The sequence below is a fragment of the Impatiens glandulifera genome, chromosome 8, assembly GCF_907164915.1.
Source record: "Impatiens glandulifera chromosome 8, dImpGla2.1, whole genome shotgun sequence".
Classification (NCBI taxonomy): Eukaryota; Viridiplantae; Streptophyta; class Magnoliopsida; order Ericales; family Balsaminaceae; genus Impatiens; species Impatiens glandulifera.
In genome coordinates this window covers 45,308,224-45,326,757 of record NC_061869.1, presented here as the reverse complement: position 1 = coordinate 45,326,757, position 18,534 = coordinate 45,308,224, and the positions used below count along the sequence as shown (strand labels likewise).

Genomic DNA, 18,534 nt, shown 5'->3' with positions numbered 1-18,534 from the left:
TAGAAGACTGGGGAATATCCCCAATGAAAGAAAGAGAATTATCGTTTAATAAAATATCGACAATTAAATTCAATTATTGGGATTACTGTGATGCCTTCACTAAGGCACTAAATTACCAGAATAATAAATATAAACATTCCTGGTTCATCAATGTTTGCGCGAATACTTATAGAGGAGATATTCCCCACTAGTTCATAAACTGATTTTACTATTTTGATCCTAGCCCAAAGGTTTTACCAGAAGAAATCAAGGTCCTCTTTTATAAATGGAGCGATATCTCCCCCAACTTCTGAAGAAACAAGAAACAAATTTATATATTGAAGGAATAACTTCATGTTTCTTTTTTACAGAATTTTCTATTCCCTGGATTTGGAAATGGATGCCCGAGTTTGGTTATACCAAAATAGGAATTCCCTTTCTGTTTAGATCATCCCATTATAAATTTTGGGATAAGATGATGAGAATAGATCAGGAGACAAATGAGCGATTCAGGAAGGAGACAATGGATCTCCTACACCAACAAATAAGTCTTTATGAAGAAAAACGACAAGTAGCTGAAGCTCCGTCCCCTTTTGATTATATCTAAAAAAAGTTCAGAATGAGGTTAGAGAACTTATCAAGAGAGCAGATGATATTTGCATACATTGAAGAAATGAAAAAAAAAACTTTATGTCTAAATTAGAAGATGATAATAAATCAAACAAATCAAATTCAACCACGGCATCTGATTATCTACAAGATGCTCAGAGTGATGTCGGAATTGAAGACAGTTTTGAAGCAATCAAAGATACTTTGGTTGAAAAATATTGAGGAAAGAAGTTGGATCATCATCATCCGGCCAAATTAAAATTTAAATGGGAAACAAGATCTGTAATATGCGAAAGACAAGGATAAGATCCGCAATGTGCGGAAAAACTTTTCTCGGGAATCCCGGGAGACACTGTTCATTTTTTAACTTTTGTAAAATATTTTCCTTTAAATAGCGGTTCATTTTCGTTAGGTAGGGAGGCAAAAAGGACCTCTCTAGTCTCTATTGTAATCTCTCTCTATCACTATCACTATCACTATCACTCTCATTCTCTTGTAATATAATTCAAGTTTGATCAATAAAAGTGTGAACTTCGTTGTGTTCAGTCTTCGGTTCCGGGTACGTTTCTATTTAATCTACGTATTTATTTTATGCTTTCATGTTTAGCCTAATAGGCTAATCTCATTATGTGTTGATCATGTCGGCTAACTACCCTACCTAAATAAACAAAAAAGTAATTAAAAAATAATTATAGCTTATCTTAGAATTTTGAATGGACATCAAGGTTATATATATATATATATATATATATATATATAATACAAATAGTTGGGCCCTATATAGTGGGGGTGGGCTGAATCAATCACTATATATAAAAAATAAAAAATGGGCAGTAAAGGATGGGCTTAAGCCTCCATAGCCCTCCTCATATTTTTATTTTATTTTATTTTTTTGGAAAAACGATTTATCGTAATTTTATTAAAAAATCCCAAAAAAGGAAAAAAACGCACATAGTTTCGTCAATCTTTCTAAGAACCTAGAAAGATAGAACCAAAGTTCAAAAGAAAAAAAAACCATCCAAATAACAAATCCATGACTTTTATAAGTGAATTACAAAAACAAACACATTAAACTCTTATCTCACTTTAAATTTTTTAAAAGAAGTGACTTCCTCGTATGATATCTTACAATCCCGACAAAAATTCCATTCGTGTTCGCCTTTAGGGATCCTCCTCCATGTCCTCATAAGTGCCCCGCAATGAAAGACAATATCACTCCAAACTTGGTCAACACTTCGTCGCACTCTTCCAAACACTCGTGCGTTTCTTTCGGCCCAAACATGATACACGATAGAGGCAAAACTGCACTTAAAAGCGTTTGCTGGAAATTTGTTTGCCTTAGTTCTATCTTGGGCAGTAGCTATAATCTCCTCCCACGACTCCGGAAAGCTCAAAATAGACATCGCCGAAGTGAACTTATTCCACACATGCCTTGTAAACGGACAGCCCCCGAGTAAGTGATCAATCATCTCTACATTTCCATCACAATGTAAGCAACTAACATCCGGAATGTCAATGTAAGCTTGAATTCGATCCCGAGTGTTAAGTCTTCTACGAAAAGTCAACCAAAGAATGAAACGATACCTTGGGATGACTTTAGAAGACCAAACAAGATCTGCCCAATTAACAACTTGACCTCTTTCCCTTATAACATTCCAAATCTTGTTAGACTTTAACTTTCCATACTCTTCGGCATTCCACAAATGAACATCAGCCTATCGTTCAATTGAATACCACTCAAATGATCAAGTACTCTTCTTCTCTCCGAAGCCCGCCTAATAATAGAATTCCAAAGCCTACCGTGTATATCTTTAACCGTGGCAGTCGCACAGTCTCTCCTAATTCTCCTCCCTCGGAACTCTTCTCTATCAATAAGTGGTCGGCTCTCAAACCACAGATCATGCCAAAAGAGAGTACCCCGTCCATCCCCAAGTCGAATGTCAAAGATTGAAGCAACGCTATTTTTCAATTTTATAATCTTCTTTACAGACCATGCCATGCCATCCTTCACTTTGCTTGTCCATATACTAGGTTCGTTTTTCATGAACCTAGAGTGAACCCACTTAACCCACAACGACTCTTGCTTTCCTTGGATCGCCAATAAGTGCTTATATGTGACAACTTTGTTCCACTCCACGCAATTCCTCAAACTAATTCCACTTAACCTTCTTACTCCCGCGGCCTTGACTGCCCTAAATAAAATTACGTATCAAAGTGTCAAGATCTTTCATAACCTTCTTTGGGAGGACAATCTATTGAGACCAATAGCCAATCAATCCCACAACAATGCTCCCCACCAATTCGATTCTGCCCGCATAAGAAAGCTTCTTCACCGTCCATCTCATGATAACGTTCTTGACTTTCTTAATGAGCAGTCTAAATTTGTCTAGCCGTGATTGGAATCCCCAAATACCGAACCGGAAATGAACCCTCTCTAATGCCCATAATGCTTTGAATTTGCGCTTTTGTGTCATCATCAACATCACTGTAAAATGTCGAACTCTTATCCTCGTTAATCATTAATCCTGTAATATCAGAAAAGAAATTAAGTAAATCTTTAATAGTGCTAATGGTATCAACATCAGCGTGTGCAAGTAAAAACAGGTCATCCGGGAAAAATAGATGTGTAATCCTCTCCTCCTCACAGAAAGGGTGAAATCTGCAATGACGGTTTTTTTGAAATGTCGTTAAGACACTCTCAAAGACATCCATGACCAATACGAAGATAAAAGAAGAGAGAGGACCCCTGTCTCACTCCGTTTTCACCTTTAAAATAACCCTTCTCATACTTATGCTGGTCAAGATTGTTGACGATTGGATATGAAGGAACATAAAAGTTAGGGTAAATCTGTAATTGAAGATTAATTAAGCTCTAATAGCATGTGAGATCCAACAGATTTGTTGAATCTCAAGATCCGAGCTTTGGCAAGAAGGAAATGTGAAGAGTTAGTATGCATAAAGAGGTGAACAACTAGAGCAAATGAGGCAAAAATGAATCTGAGAGAAAAAAACCATATGGGCCTTTGTAATTAGTATTTATACTATGCCACAAGCCTATTATAAATATAACAAATTTCGAATCTTAAAAATAATTGGGTACAAATATGACCTAAAACATAATAGTTAATAACATTAAGATATATTAATAAATAATATCAAATTATATATTCTTCTACATAAGTTCTATTGAAGAGAAATAAGAATGGGTCACAATTTAGAGACCAGAGTCATTGAACAGCTGACTTGGTGGAAACATTGCAACCAATCACAATCTATAGTTGAAAGGTTGTGTGTGTGGGGTGGGGGAAGGACAATCTATAGTTGAAAGGTTGTGTGTGGGGGTGAGTGAAGGACGTTTAATGGGAAAAAGCAAATGTAATTTTCTAATACGGATTTCACCAGTCCCGCTCATATGGAGGGGCAAAACCCTCTTTATATGAAGGGAACAAGTGAAATATTTAAGAGGATTCCATTTAAGTAGAAAGATCCCGACTCTTAGTTGCAACTAAGAGTGGAAGCAAAACTGAACCGAGCAAATAAAAAATTGACCGAAATAATTATAAATCGACCGAAACGAGTTCTAACCGGTTCATAATTTCCTGTACCAACCATAGACGGTTGGTATCATAAAAAACCAACGATTTAACTGACCAACCATATATATACATGTTTTGATATATTTATAAATATATATCATTCTACCTTATAGTGGTAAATGATGAATATAATGCCTTTTTTTTCAGGATTCGAATATTGACACACACATATTTATTATTTTTTTATTTTTTATTTTCTTAAATTGATTTTATATCCGACCAAACCGAACCGACATTTAACCGCGAACCGACGGATGGAGATTTTACCCTCAACCTCCTTGAGAGGTCCTGGGTTCGAACCCGTCAGGCGACAAGTTTTATGTCTAGTTAAATGTTTAAATGTGTTTGCGGGCTATATATACTTAACCCATTTGTGGCCATAATTACCTCACCAAAGTGGCTCAGTATTAAGAGTCGACTTAAAAGACCAAAAAGTCACGGGTTCAATTTCATCCGAAAACATTTTAAATTTAAGCGGGAGACCATGGTTGTGGAGTGCCATGCTAGTTCTTCTTTAATTCTAAAAAAAAAATAAAAATAAAAATCGAATGCTTACCCATTTCAACCAATAACAATCTATTTTTTATTTTATTTTATTTTATTTTATTTTATTATAATGCATTTTATTAATTCTTAATTAATAGAATAAAATAAAGACAATCACAACCTAATAGAGAATACATTTGTTTTCAATAAGCTGAATAAATGATAGGAATCCTCCCGCTCTTATTCTCCTCCTCCTCCTCCGAGTCCTCTCTTTGAGTCTATATCCTCTGCCTCTCGAAGCCATGTTGAGTGAAGAAAAAGCTCTTCTTCTTGTGCAGTTGCTGTGCTCTGTTTGAGAAATGAGAGAAGAAGCATAAGACACGATGAAAATGATTCGGCTCCTTCCAAGGTGTCGCCTCCAATTCGATACAAGTAGAACCCTGTCTTCTGTTACACGGTTGCCTCAACATGCTGAAGTTGATCAGAACATGGCTTCATTCTATTCCATATCTTCCAATCCGTTCTTCTCCCTTCTCGGCATCTGCCCAAACGCCTCCTCTCTCAAGAAAATCCATTCCGCTCTTATAATACATGGGTTTTCCAGCAACATTCTCTTTCAGACCAAGCTGCTTAGCCTATATGGTTCTTTCGGCCACATCAAAGATGCACGAGTGGTGTTCGACAGTTTGCCTGAACCGGATTTTTACTCGTACAAGGTAATGATGAGATGGTATTTCTTGCATGAGATGCACTCGCAGCTTATTGAACTCTACGGGTGTTTGAGGGAACGCCACACAGAATTTGATAACGTCCTCTTCTCCGTGTTGTTGAAAGCCTGCAGCGAACTGTGTGATGTCGATATGGGGAGGAAGACGCACGGAGAAATAGTGAAAGCCGGGAATCCTGATAGCTTCGTGTTGACAGGTCTCGTTGATATGTATTCAAAATGCGGATTGCTAGAGCTTGCTCGTCGGGTATTTGATGAAACAGTGGATAAAAATGTAGTTTCATGGACATCATTGATTTCTGGTTACGTCCAAAACGATTTAGCAGAAGAAGGTCTGATGTTGTTCAATCGGATGAGAGATGAGGCGATTGAAATCAATGATTTTACATTAGGGAGTCTAGCTACGGCATGCACAAAGTTGACTTCTTTACATCAAGGGAAATGGATTCATGGCTTCCTCATTAAGAAAGGAATGGCTCTGAATTCTTTCCTTCTTACAACCCTTGTTGACATGTACGTCAAGTGTCGAAAACTTGAGGACGCCCGACAGGTATTCGATGAGCTTCCTACAGTCGACCTTGTCTCTTGGACGGCTATGATTGCTGGATACACACAGAATGGTCATCCCTACGATGCATTGAAGTTATTTACGTATCATAAGGGGATTCTACCCAATTCCTTTACAGTTTCAACCATTTTATCGGCCTGTGGTCAATGCGTTAATCTGTCGCTAGGCAGATCGATCCACTCCGTCGAAATTAAACTTGCCTTTGACGACGATCAAATGGTGGTTAACGCTCTTGTCGACATGTACGCAAAATGTCACATGATTGGAGACGCCCGTCTCGTATTCGATACGGTTACTTGTAATAACAAGAAGAATCTGATTACATGGAACACAATGATTTCTGGGTATTACCTAAACGGTTATCACTACGAGGCGGTGAGATTATTCAATGAAATGAGACGGTCGGAAAAGCTGTCGCCGGATGCTGTAAGCCTCGTGACGCTCATGTCGTGTTTCGCTTCGATCGGAGCACTAGAGCTGGGCTCTTCAGTCCATGGCTATTCGATAAAAGAAGGCTTGTCTTGGTCAAATGTTTATATAGGGACCGCGCTGGTAAACCTATACGCGAAATGCGGTGATGCGGGGTCTGCTCGCGTGGTGTTCGAGGGCATGGAAGAGAAAAACGCCATCACGTGGAGCTCGATGATCGGAGGGTGTGGAATGCAAGGAGACGCGGTTGGGTCGTTGTCACTTTATAGTGATTATTTGTCGTTGGAAGATAATTTGGAGGCTAACGACGCTATTTTGACGACAGTTTTGTCTGCTTGTAGTCATACAGGAAGAGTAGGACAAGGGTTGGAATATTTCGATTCGATAATCGTTCCTTCTGAAAAGCATTTCGTTTGCGTCGTGGATGGGTTGGCTCGGACGGGGAGGCTTGAAGAAGCTTGGGATTTTATGGAAAGGAGTGGATGGGGCGGGATTAGTGTGCTTGCGGCGTTTCTTCACGGATGTTGTTTATATTCACGGTTTGACCTTGGGAAAGAAGCGGCCACGAGAATGGTGGAGTTGCGGCCAGAAGAAGCTTCTTATTATGTGTTGTTGTCAAACTTTTATACACGGTGTGGGGATTTGAACAAGGCTAATGAGGTGAGAGACCTTATGAAGAAACACAGATTTAGTAAATCTCCTGGTTGCAGCCAAGTAGAGATGGACGCTTTTTACCCACCAAAGAGCAGCAGCAGTCGTCTTCAGGTTGCAGCCAAGTAGATATGGACGCTTTCTACCCACCAAAGACCAGTATCAGAAGCCAGTCTTCTGGTTGCAGCCAAGTCGAGATGGACGCCTTCTACTCATCAAAGACCAGTACCAGCAGCAGCAGCAGCCGCAGCCTGGTTGGTTGTTTTCAGAGAGTCTATGGAAATAATGAATAAAGACCATGCATGCATCAAACAAATCTCTTTAGTCTTATAATTTTCAGAGAGTTTGTCTGTCTACCCGTATTAATTATGACTTACATTACTGGAAATTAACATTTTAGTTGGAGGGGGAAACAGTAATGAATGTTTTTCATTTTGTGGCATTGATATACTAGTAAAATCATATACAGCTGAAGCAACTCCATCAGAAAGTTCCAACAGCTACAAATAAAGGCAGTAGGACATTAATGAACTGCTCCTCTCCCCTTGGATGACAAAACTTGATGCATTTTACTCAGGACAGGGCAACCTGGTTAATTTCACCAAGTCAACTAGAACAGGAAATCCATGTCAGAAACATCAAGAACCTTGTGTACACCAATTGGGTTTACACCAGGCCGGAAAGCATTTCCTTCAATATACCTGCACCACAAATTCAGTTATCAGCAGCTATTGAAAATCTGGTTGGGCATCTAACCACTAACTAATTTTCTTTTTAAGTAAACACACATTTCCTTCAAGAGCGGATGCTTGTAAAACGCATCAGGAATTCTCCCACTGAACTGGTTGTGATCAAGATACCTGCACTCAAATAAACAAGCTTCTAAATTCCCAATATAAGTGTCTAGTATGTACACAAAACAATTCAAATTTTACATGCTGACATTAAAAAATGATCAATAATCTGATCTCTCCACAAGGTTGCACTACTTGGAATATCACATCTTTTTCATGAAAATAATAAAATTTGACACTACTAATGGATTCAGAAGACTTACAGATATGTCAATCTGGGGATATGAGCAAGTCCAGATGGTATTACACCAGACATCTTATTGTAGGATAAATGCCTGTATTAGCCAACACAACAATCAGTTCCACACACATTTAAGCTTTTACTAATATTAATATTTATTAACAATGCCAGAAGAAGAGAACATCCATAGACAGACATCAAGGATTGGGAGAGCTTACAAGATCTCTAAATTTGTTAAATTTGCTATCTGGGTTGGGATTCCACCAGTAAGATAATTATTATTCAGATAACTGCAATTAAAACATGAAAATAAAATAAATAAGATTTTACAACATATTTCAAAATCAGCTCACTGACTCACAGGTTACGCAGCACAGGAAAGCATCCATCAATGCGTATGAGTTCCCTTATGGTTCCTACCAAATGGTTGTTTCCGACATCCCTGTATTGAAAGATGTTAATACTGGGTTTATCAAAATTTTGCAGAATTTGGGGTGATCAAATATATAGACCACGGGGGGCCTCCTTACAAGTGCCTGAGATGTTGCAAAGTCCCCAAATCTGGTGGAACTCGTCCAGTGAAGCGATTTTCATGAAGATAGAGATAACGTAGCTCAGGAAGGTTTGCTAGCTCTTTAGGTATTTCTCCTTTAAAGTTATTGAAGCTCAAATATCTGCATAATTAGCTACATAATAATCCTCATCCATGCACAAGTATAATAAAAAGTCACCCAGGAATCCCATCATCTATAACAAGCAAGAAATGATCACTCACAGATGAGTTAGGCTCTTCAGTTCACCTATTTCGGCAGGAATAACATCTTGCAGTTTATTCCACCTCAAATTGCTGTATAAGAAATTGAATGTAAAACCCAGTTAACTACCTCAAAATTGAAAGATAAAAAGAAAAAACTGTAAAAAACAAGCCTTCTTGAAAGACAAAATAGAATTCCCATTTTTCTATTAGTTAAGACTGAATAATGATAACTAAGTAAGTTGTTTCCCATCTTTGTTTGTTTATCATACATGTTCATCTTGAGAAGTCAAAACACTTTACAACTATTGCAGGTTTCACAAGATTACACTCTAAGTAGAAAAACCATACAGTATCTTAAGACGCTTCAAACGCCCAATTTGTGGAGGAATTGGTCCAGTTAATTTGTTGTTATGAAGATCCCTGTCCAAAGAGGATGAAATCATAAGTAACAGAGATATTAGGCATATTTAGGCAATCAATAGGTAAATACTGATGAGAAAAATATGTGCATCACGCTGATTAGGTTTCCACAACATTAGTGCAGTGATTAGACTGCAGCTGTAACATTTTATGTGTATTCTTCAGCCTCAATGTTTGTCTGTGTACATATTCATGTAAGTTGGAGAGCTTTCAATATAGTCACCACAAAGACTAACGAAGGTCTTGTTTAATGGAACTAAAGAATTAGGCATTGAACTGCTGGCAGACTCAATATTATGTATTATTGACCCTATTTAGAAAAACACTATTTTCTAAATCTTGATCTGAATCTTGTAGAGAAAATTCCAATGAATTTGTGAAAGACTTGGTTTATATACATCAACTTTCCAAATGTGATCTCACCTAACACATGATCAAGAAATCAGGTATAAATGGTGTTTACAAAATGAAGATCATATGTTAAGGGGATGAATATGAAACCTAAATTTACAATACTGTCATTTTAGGAATGGTTCAGCATCCTTAATGTTCAAAAATTTCTTTCAGATCAAGCATAATGAATTAGTGGATAAATTCAATTTTATTATAAACCTGTTTAACAAAGTGAACACAAATTCTATTCAAATCTGTTTTGCCGCCTTCTAGGCACCATTTATTTTATGAAATTGAACTCTGTTCGAAAGAGAAGAATCTATTCACATAGCATGACGTTGTTAATAAACATAGCTTAAGTCCATATAAATAAGTATAGAGGACAAATAGCAGAAGATAGAAGATTGTGCGCGACAAATAACAAAGATATAAGATGGTCCACAACAAATAATAAATAAATAAATAGCAGGCAACAGGAAAAAAACAGAGAATAAGAAATCTTACAGTCTAGTAAGGTCCAATAGATTTGTCACAGCAACTGGGAAAGGACCCACAATAGATACAGCATAAACTTCTCTGAAAAGGAATTCACAACATCAGTGAAGAGGAAAAAGCTTTAGACAATTTATGTATACAAGAACTAATGCATTGAGATTTTGCCAAGTTCTTCTATCATATAAGAACTTTTGCATTTTGATTAAATATGATAATAATCCACCATTTGGATGCCGTCTCATGTATGATATTCACTATCATGGGGGTAGGAATGCACTTAGGATAGCAAGGAAAAATTAGTTGCACACCTACATGGGTATTGAAGAAACTTATTAATCATATCCAATCCAATAAAAGTGGATACTTACAATTCTGTGACAACTCTATAATCTCCCTGAGTAGAACATTTAACTCCAGACCATGGTGGAAAATCACCGTCTCCACATGGGTCATCACCTACCCATGAATATACCACCCTCCACCCCAAAGAAGCTTTAATTTCGTTCAACGATTTCACTGTACACAAGGAACAGAACAATCAATATACATTTATTACCTGAAACTGATTTTGCATAAACTAGTAACTAGTAACAGAACAATCCGAGGAAGGAAAGGGTAAAAGGAACAAAGATCTCAAGTGTAAGATAGATCGTGAAATTAATACCGAAATATGAACATGGAAAACATTTTGTACAAATTCAATGGAATCGAATATAAACACTATGCTTCTAACCATGAGCAATTTGAAGATTATAGAACTAGAAACCAAAGAACTAGTTGATTCGGGTTCAGATATAAGTTGAAAAAGAAAAGCATCTGATACAAATAAGTACAATTGGAGAGAGAGGGAGAGCAATTGAGATTTTCAGAGATCCGGAAACTGGAAACTGGAACTGAAAATGAAAAATAATGTTACCGTCTCTCTTGAGAGTTTTGCAATGGACAAGGACGCTGAAAAGCAGAGGCAGTAAGCAGATCACTGAGAATGCAGTAACCGGACGATGAGACGCCATTAATGAACGCCGGCAACTTTATTTGGATTACTAAGATGTCGTCAATACACGACGAGTTCAGTACCTCAAAATTTCTTTACGCCTACAGATCTGAAAACATAGTATGCGTTTAGCAAAGTAAAGATCCCTTCTTCGATCTTTGTGTGTAAGAGAGAGAGATTTTCAAGGCCATGGTTCATACTGCGAAGAAGACTGGCCTATGCGTTCCCGGATGATGGGCCTACTAGTCGGTGGAATTAATAATTAATTCATTTAATTTAATTTAACTTGATTTTTCCAATATATTTAATGAGTAATGATAGGGCGAGAAAAACATTTACAGCGGATGTATAGCGAATATATGTGGAAGCCTGACTAGACATGATCATTAATAATTTCTCTCTTCTCTTTATTAATTATTTATTCTTTTATCTTTTCTTCAATCTTTATTAATAATTTATTTTTATAGTTAATTTATAAATATATATTTTATTATTTAACTTATTTATAAATTTTAAAATAATAATAGAGACAATAATAAATTAAATAAAAAATAACAAAATATATATTTTCAAATATATATTATATTTGATAAATATATATTTAAAAGATTAAAAAAATAAATATAAATATTCTTAATTTTTAATTAATTATTTCTCTCCTCTATTAATATATATACATATATGTGTTAATAATTTATTATTAGTTTTTAAAATGAGTTATAATGAAAAATAAAAAATTTATCAGGATGAACTAATTCAAATCAAATATACTAATATTCAAAATAAATATAACTCAAACTATGATATATTAATATGAAATAATTTTTTTTAATAAGAGTTAACCCATACTATAAGAATAGAGAATATATAACATTTTGAGTTAATTAATTAAGTTTATAATATAATTTACAAGAAAATAAAATAAAATAAAATAAATTAAAGAGAGAAAAAAGGAAAAATAACTACTAAAGAATTTAAGTAAAATATATATATATAATTTTAAAAATTATATATTTATATATTTCATTTATTTATTTTCCATATTATAACTAGTTTTAAAAATAAATAAATATATAAATTATATATACGTAAGAGAAATAATTAATTTTAAAAAATTAAGAATTTTTATATTTAATTTTTTATTATCTTAATTTATCAAATATAATATATATTTTTTTATTTAATTTGTTATTGTCTCTATTATTATTATTCTAAATTTCTTATAAATAAATAAGTTAAATAATAAAATATATAAATATATATTTACAAATTAACTATAAGAATAAATTATTAATAAAGATTGAAGAATAAGAATAAATTATTAATAAAGATTGAAGAAGAGGATAAAAAAATAAATTATTAATAAAGAGAAGAGAGAGAAATTATTAATGACCAGGAGAGATTTAAATAAAATTTGAAATGTTGAGTCAATAATGCCTAGTCAGCCTTCCACGTAGATTCGCTGCAAATCTTTCGCTCCCCCTATCATTACTCATATTTAATTTAGAGAACCTATTTAATTTAGGGGAAGGATAGAGAACAGGAAATATATGTAAGTTTCAATTTGGTCAAATCATGCAATTAATATGTGCGGAAGCGAAAAACAGATTAAGTTATTGTTTAATCCCTTAATACCTTCTTCTATGATTTTGTTTGGTATTTCTAGACTCTTATTTTTCTCTCTTAGATGATGTATGAGACTTGATGAAAAATGATCCTATAACCTTTTATATACAAACCATAGAAGCAACCTAGAAACTTCTTTCCATCAATAAAGTTATAGATATGTGTTGCTTCCATGTTTGGACAAGTGGATATTTAGCCTTGTGAACATTTGGTTAAGTAGGGATATACTTGATCCTACTATGTGTTATTTCTATGTTTGTACAAGTGGACATTTAGCCAAGTGAACAAGTGGACATTTAGCCAAGTGAACATTTGGCTAAGTAGCTTAATCAAATATGACACATTTGGCTATTACTCAAATATGACATTTGACTACTACTCAAATATGACATGTGGACCACTTTATTAATTAATTTAGAAGATAAAACTAACATTCTTTCACTTGGTCCATATGTCATCATAATAATTACCATACAAAGCAAAGTAAATGAATCATGGCGATATGTCCTCTGGAAATGAGTATTATCTTCCATGTATTACATTATAATTTAATTCTTAATTACCACTCTTTTACTTAATGAATAAACCCCATGTTTATTATAGGTCCAAGCTTTAATGACATTTCTCAAGACAAAAATTTGTATACAAAACCAAATGAGAAAATATCAACTAGATAAGAGTTTTACAAAAAACAATAAACGTACGTACAATTGAAAATTATAATACAGGACCAAGTCTCATTCGTACTACATGATCCTTAAAATTTTTTGATGGCATGCCTTTAGTCAAAGGATCAACAATCATTAATTCAGTGTTAACGTGCTCAATGACCACTTTCTTTTTTTTAACATGTTCTCTTATGTCTAAGTACTTAATGTCGATGTGTTTATTTCGGCTACCACTGTTATTGTTCTTAACCATAAATACAACAGCTGAATTATCACAGTACAATCTCAATGGCCTAGATATTGAATCCACAACTCTAAGCCTTGATATGAAATTCTTCAACCATATACCATGATTAGTAGCTTCAAAACATGATACTAATTCTGCTTCCATAGTAGAAGTGGTAATCAAAGTCTGCTTTGCACTTCTCCAAGATATAGCTCCACTAGTAAGCATGAAAACATAACCAGATGTTGATTTTCTAGAATCAACACAACCAGCAAAGTCTGAATTGGAGTAGCCAATCACCTCTAAATTATCAGTTTGTCTATATATGAGCATGTAGTCTTTTGTCCCTTGAAGGTATCTCAATACCTTCTTTGCAACTCTCTAGTGGTCAAGACCTGGATTACTCTGATATCTTCATAACATTCCAACAGCAAATGCAATGTCTAGTCTAGTGCAGACCTGAGCATACACAAGGTTTCCAACAACTGAAGCATATGGAATGGTTTTCATTTGTTCCCATTCAAGATCATTTTTCGGACATTGGTTTAAATTTAACTTGTCACCCTTCACTATCGGTGCTATACTTGGTGAACAATTCTTCATACGAAATCTCTCAAGAACTTTATTTATGTAGGTCTCTTGAGACAAACCTAAAATGCCTCGAGATCTATCCCTATGGATTTTAATCCCAATAACATAAGATGCCTCACCCATTTCCTCATATCAAAGTTTCTTGAGAGAAATTGTTTCACCTCATATAACAAATATTTATCATTAGTAGCAAGTAATATGTCATCCACATATAGCACTAGAAAAAAAATATGGCTCCCACTAACCTTCTGATATATACATTCATCCATGAGGTTCTCTTCAAAATCAAATGAAGTGATAACTTCATGGAATTTTAAATACCACTGACGAGAAGCCTGTTTTAGTCCATATATGGATTTATTAAGCTTGCAAACCAAATTCTCATTACCACTAAATAAGAAACCTTTTGGTTGTTTCATAAAAACAACCTCATCTAGATCACCATTCAGGAAAGCCGTTTTCACATCCATTTAATGTAGCTCAATGTTAAATTGAGCTACTAATGCCATAACTATTCGAAGAGAATCTTTTTTAGATACAAGAGAAAATGTCTCTATATAATCAATTCCTTCTTTTTGAGTGAATCCTTTGGCAACAAGTCTTCCTTTATGTCTCTCGATGTTGCCATTTGAGTCTTTCTTTGTTTTGAAGACCCATTTACAACCGATGGTTCGAAAACCATCAGGCAATTCGACGAGATTCTAGACTCTATTACATGCCATAAAATCCATCTCATCTTTCATGGCATTATACCATAAGTCTGATTCCTTAGAATTCATGACCTGTGAAATCGTCTTAGGATCATTTTTGGCTCCAATATTGTAGTCATTTTCTTGTAAATACACAATATAGTCACTAGGAATTGATGATCTCTTTATTCTAGTATATCTCCTTATCATTTAATCAATATTCTCTTGAGTATCAGGATCTTGTTGTTCAATAGGTTGTTCAACAAGTTCAGGTATCTGTTGAATTTCATGATCTACAAGATTAGGTTCAACATTTTGGACCGGTTGTTCAACATTTTCTTGAACTTGAGGCAAATTATTAACAACAGTCACTCCATAACTCGAAGTGGTACACGGAACATATGAATAGTCTTTCTTAGGACCAATATTTAGACATTGATTACTCCCACTGATCAAGTCATTCTCAAGAAATTTTGCGTTCTTTGATTCCACAAACCTAGTGTTATTAGATGGACAATAAAATATGTATTCCTTAGACCTATCGGCATATCCAACGAAATACCCACTAATAGTTCTTGGGTCCAATTTCTTTTCTTGAGGATTGTAAACTCTGACTTTAGACGGACATCCCCAAACGCGTACATGTCGTAAACTCGGTTTCCAACCTTTGAATAACTCAAATGGCATCTTTTGGATGGCCTTTGTTGGAACTCGATTTAATATGTACATTGTCGTCTTAAGAGCTTCAGTCCATAAAGACTTAGGAAGTTTGGAACTAACAATCATACTACGCACCATGTCCAATAATATTCGATTTCTTCTTTCAGCTATACAATTTTGGTCCGGAGAACCAGGCATAGTATATTGGGGAACAATCCCATTTTCTTGAAAAAATCTCGCAAACGGACCAGATGATTGTCCATTCTCAGTGTATCTACCATAGTACTCTCCACCTCTATCTGATCTCACAATTTTAATTTGTTTTTCACATTATTTCTCTACTTCAGCTTTAAAGATTTTAAAAGCATCAAGTGCTTCATTCTTATTATTAAGTAAGTAGAGATACATATACCGCGAGTAGTCATCTATAAAGGTGATAAAGTACTTATCCTTGTATGCATCCATATCTGGACTACAAATATCTATATGAATAATATCCAATACATCAGAACTCCTCTTGGAACCTTTCTTAGACTTGTTTTTCTGTTTTCCCTTAATACAACTAAAACAAGTCTCAAAATCAGTAAAATCTAGAGTACCGAGTACCCCATCATTCACTAATCTTTCAACTCTGTCAATTGAGATATGTCCCAATCTTTGATGCCACAACATAGAGGATTCTTCATTCACAACACATTTTTTAACACCAATAGTATTTTGAACGTGCATAATAGCTAAATTGTGATCATTTTGCAAATTAAAACGAAAAAGACGATCCAACAAAATACCATTTCCAATAACATCCGATTTATAAGTTAAACTTAAACATGAGTATGAAAAGTTAAAGGAATAACCACATGACACTAGTCTGGATACTGAAACTAAATTTCTAGCAAAGTTCGGAATATAAAGGTTTTTACAAAAACAAAATAAACCACTACTTAAAACTAGTTTGCACGTTCCTACTGCTTTCACATGTGAGGGCATCTTGTTTACAAAATAGATGCTTTGATCACTTCCTACTGGTTTCCTTAGGTTTTGCAATCTCTGTAAGGAATTAGTAACATGGATTGTAGAACCATAATCAATCCACCATGTGTTATGATTAACATCAATCATATTGGATTCATAACAAACATATAAAAGTTGAGTACCTTTATCCTCAAGCCATTTCTTGAATTTAGGACAATCCTTCTTTATGTGCCCCTTCTTTTTAAAAAAAAAACACTTGATTTCTTTCTTAATATCCTTATAAGGAGGAATTTTGTCCTTTCCCTTGCCCTTGGCCTGATATTGCTTCTTCTTTCCTTGTGTTACCATATTCACTTTCTCACCTTCTTCCACGGCCAATCTACCCTCTTCTTGAACACACATGATCATTAGTTCATTGATCGACCATTTATCCTTATGTGTATTGTAGGAAATTTTAAAAGGGTTGTATTGTGAAGGAAGAGTGCACAAAATGAAATGAACAAGGAAAGAATCCGACATTTCAACTTCCAACGATTTTAGCTTAGCCGCTATGTCCCTCATGCGCATGATATGCTCAGACACACCACTAACCCCTTTAACGGTTAATGATGAGAATTGTAAAATAAGGGTGATAGCCAATGCTTTTTCCGAAGACATAAATTGATCATCAACTGCCTTCAACAATGCACAGACATTATCATATTGCTCGATTGAACCCGTAATACCATCAGATATTTTGGTCTTTATAAACATAACGCAAAGACGATTAGATCGCTCCCATTTTTCATAAAGATCAATATCTTCTGGAATAATTTCTCTAGTTATAGCAGGGGATTCATTCTTCCTGATAGCATAGTCAATGTTTAACCATCCCAAATGAAGAAGAATTCTCTCCTTTCAGATTTTATAGTTGTCCCCATTTAGCTTGGGAACGTCCAGTTTTATATCAGAGTAATTAACAGGCTGTACTGCTGTATTTTAAATAAAAAAAACATGTTAATTTTATCAAAACTTGAAGCTAACTTAAACCATATAACATGTTACCAATGTAATTAATGTTGATAAAAAAAAATGAATCTAGAGACATAAAACTTGCATGTGAGCTAAAGTTCTAATTCTATTAAATTCAATCTGATTATATGATAAAACTATTAAATTAAGTCTTCTTTTTTAATCCCCGTGGGTAAATTAGAATATATAATTTAATATCTTATCCTAATTAATCATAAAAAATGTGATAAAAATTCATGTGGGATAAAAGTTTTCACATTTCTTACGATTAATCACAATTTAATGTCATTAATCAGATGTGATTCTAAAAACTATATATATAACTTTAGTTAATTAGGGATGTTGTGTCTAATCCTTAATTAATTAAAATCATATGAATCACTAGACATTAAATTAAACAATATCTCATTCATTGCAAAATAAATTATTTATACAATTAATAATGAATGAGCTCTTAAAATTAATATCAAATATGTTATTTTAAATCAAACCGTACACTTTAACATATTCAAAACTGTGGCTTCTTTTCACTAGAATTTAACTATGCGAGCATATAAAAAAGAATTGCCATCGAAAAAATGGTCTAAGTTTATCAAAAACATGATTTGTATTTAACATGTATCTGATTTCATAACTTAGTCTTAGCAAAATCGAATACATGAACAAAACCATAAATTCATATATCCATAATAATTAGCAAGGCAAAGGAAAAACCATGCTCTGATACCAAATGTAAGTTTCAATTTTGTCAAATCATGCCATTAACGCGGAAGCAAAAACAGATCAAGTTCATACCTCCAGCCATTGCTTAATCCCTTAATATCTTCTTCTATGATTTTGTTTGGTACTTCTAAGCTATTGTTTTTCTCTCTTAGATGGTATATGAGACTTGATGAAAAATGAGCCTAAGTACCTTTTATATACAAACCATGAAAGCAAACCTAGAAACTTT

The 18,534-nt window shown here is 34.4% G+C and overlaps 3 protein-coding genes across 3 annotated transcripts; 1 reads left to right on the top strand and 2 right to left on the bottom strand.

Annotated features, from left to right (window-relative positions):
• Window positions 1-1,664: 1,664 nt before the first annotated feature.
• LOC124913383 lies at window positions 1,665-2,928 on the bottom strand. Its single transcript, XM_047453966.1, has 3 exons — window positions 2,823-2,928; window positions 2,405-2,775; window positions 1,665-2,303 (listed from the first exon to the last, which is right to left on the bottom strand). Exons 1-3 carry the CDS (start codon window positions 2,926-2,928, stop codon window positions 1,665-1,667), a joined length of 1,116 nt encoding a protein of 371 aa, XP_047309922.1.
• A 1,971-nt stretch (window positions 2,929-4,899) lies between these two features.
• On the top strand, window positions 4,900-7,450 carry LOC124911396 (pentatricopeptide repeat-containing protein At2g03380, mitochondrial). Its single transcript, XM_047451873.1, has one exon. It carries the CDS (start codon window positions 5,054-5,056, stop codon window positions 7,172-7,174), a length of 2,121 nt encoding a protein of 706 aa, XP_047307829.1. The 5' UTR covers window positions 4,900-5,053; the 3' UTR covers window positions 7,175-7,450.
• On the bottom strand, window positions 7,351-11,311 carry LOC124911397 (probable leucine-rich repeat receptor-like protein kinase At1g35710). Its single transcript, XM_047451874.1, has 11 exons — window positions 11,062-11,311; window positions 10,514-10,661; window positions 10,155-10,226; window positions 9,186-9,257; window positions 8,856-8,927; window positions 8,611-8,754; window positions 8,442-8,522; window positions 8,299-8,370; window positions 8,103-8,174; window positions 7,834-7,905; window positions 7,351-7,746 (listed from the first exon to the last, which is right to left on the bottom strand). Exons 1-11 carry the CDS (start codon window positions 11,156-11,158, stop codon window positions 7,656-7,658), a joined length of 993 nt encoding a protein of 330 aa, XP_047307830.1. The 5' UTR covers window positions 11,159-11,311; the 3' UTR covers window positions 7,351-7,655.
• Window positions 11,312-18,534: the final 7,223 nt, after the last annotated feature.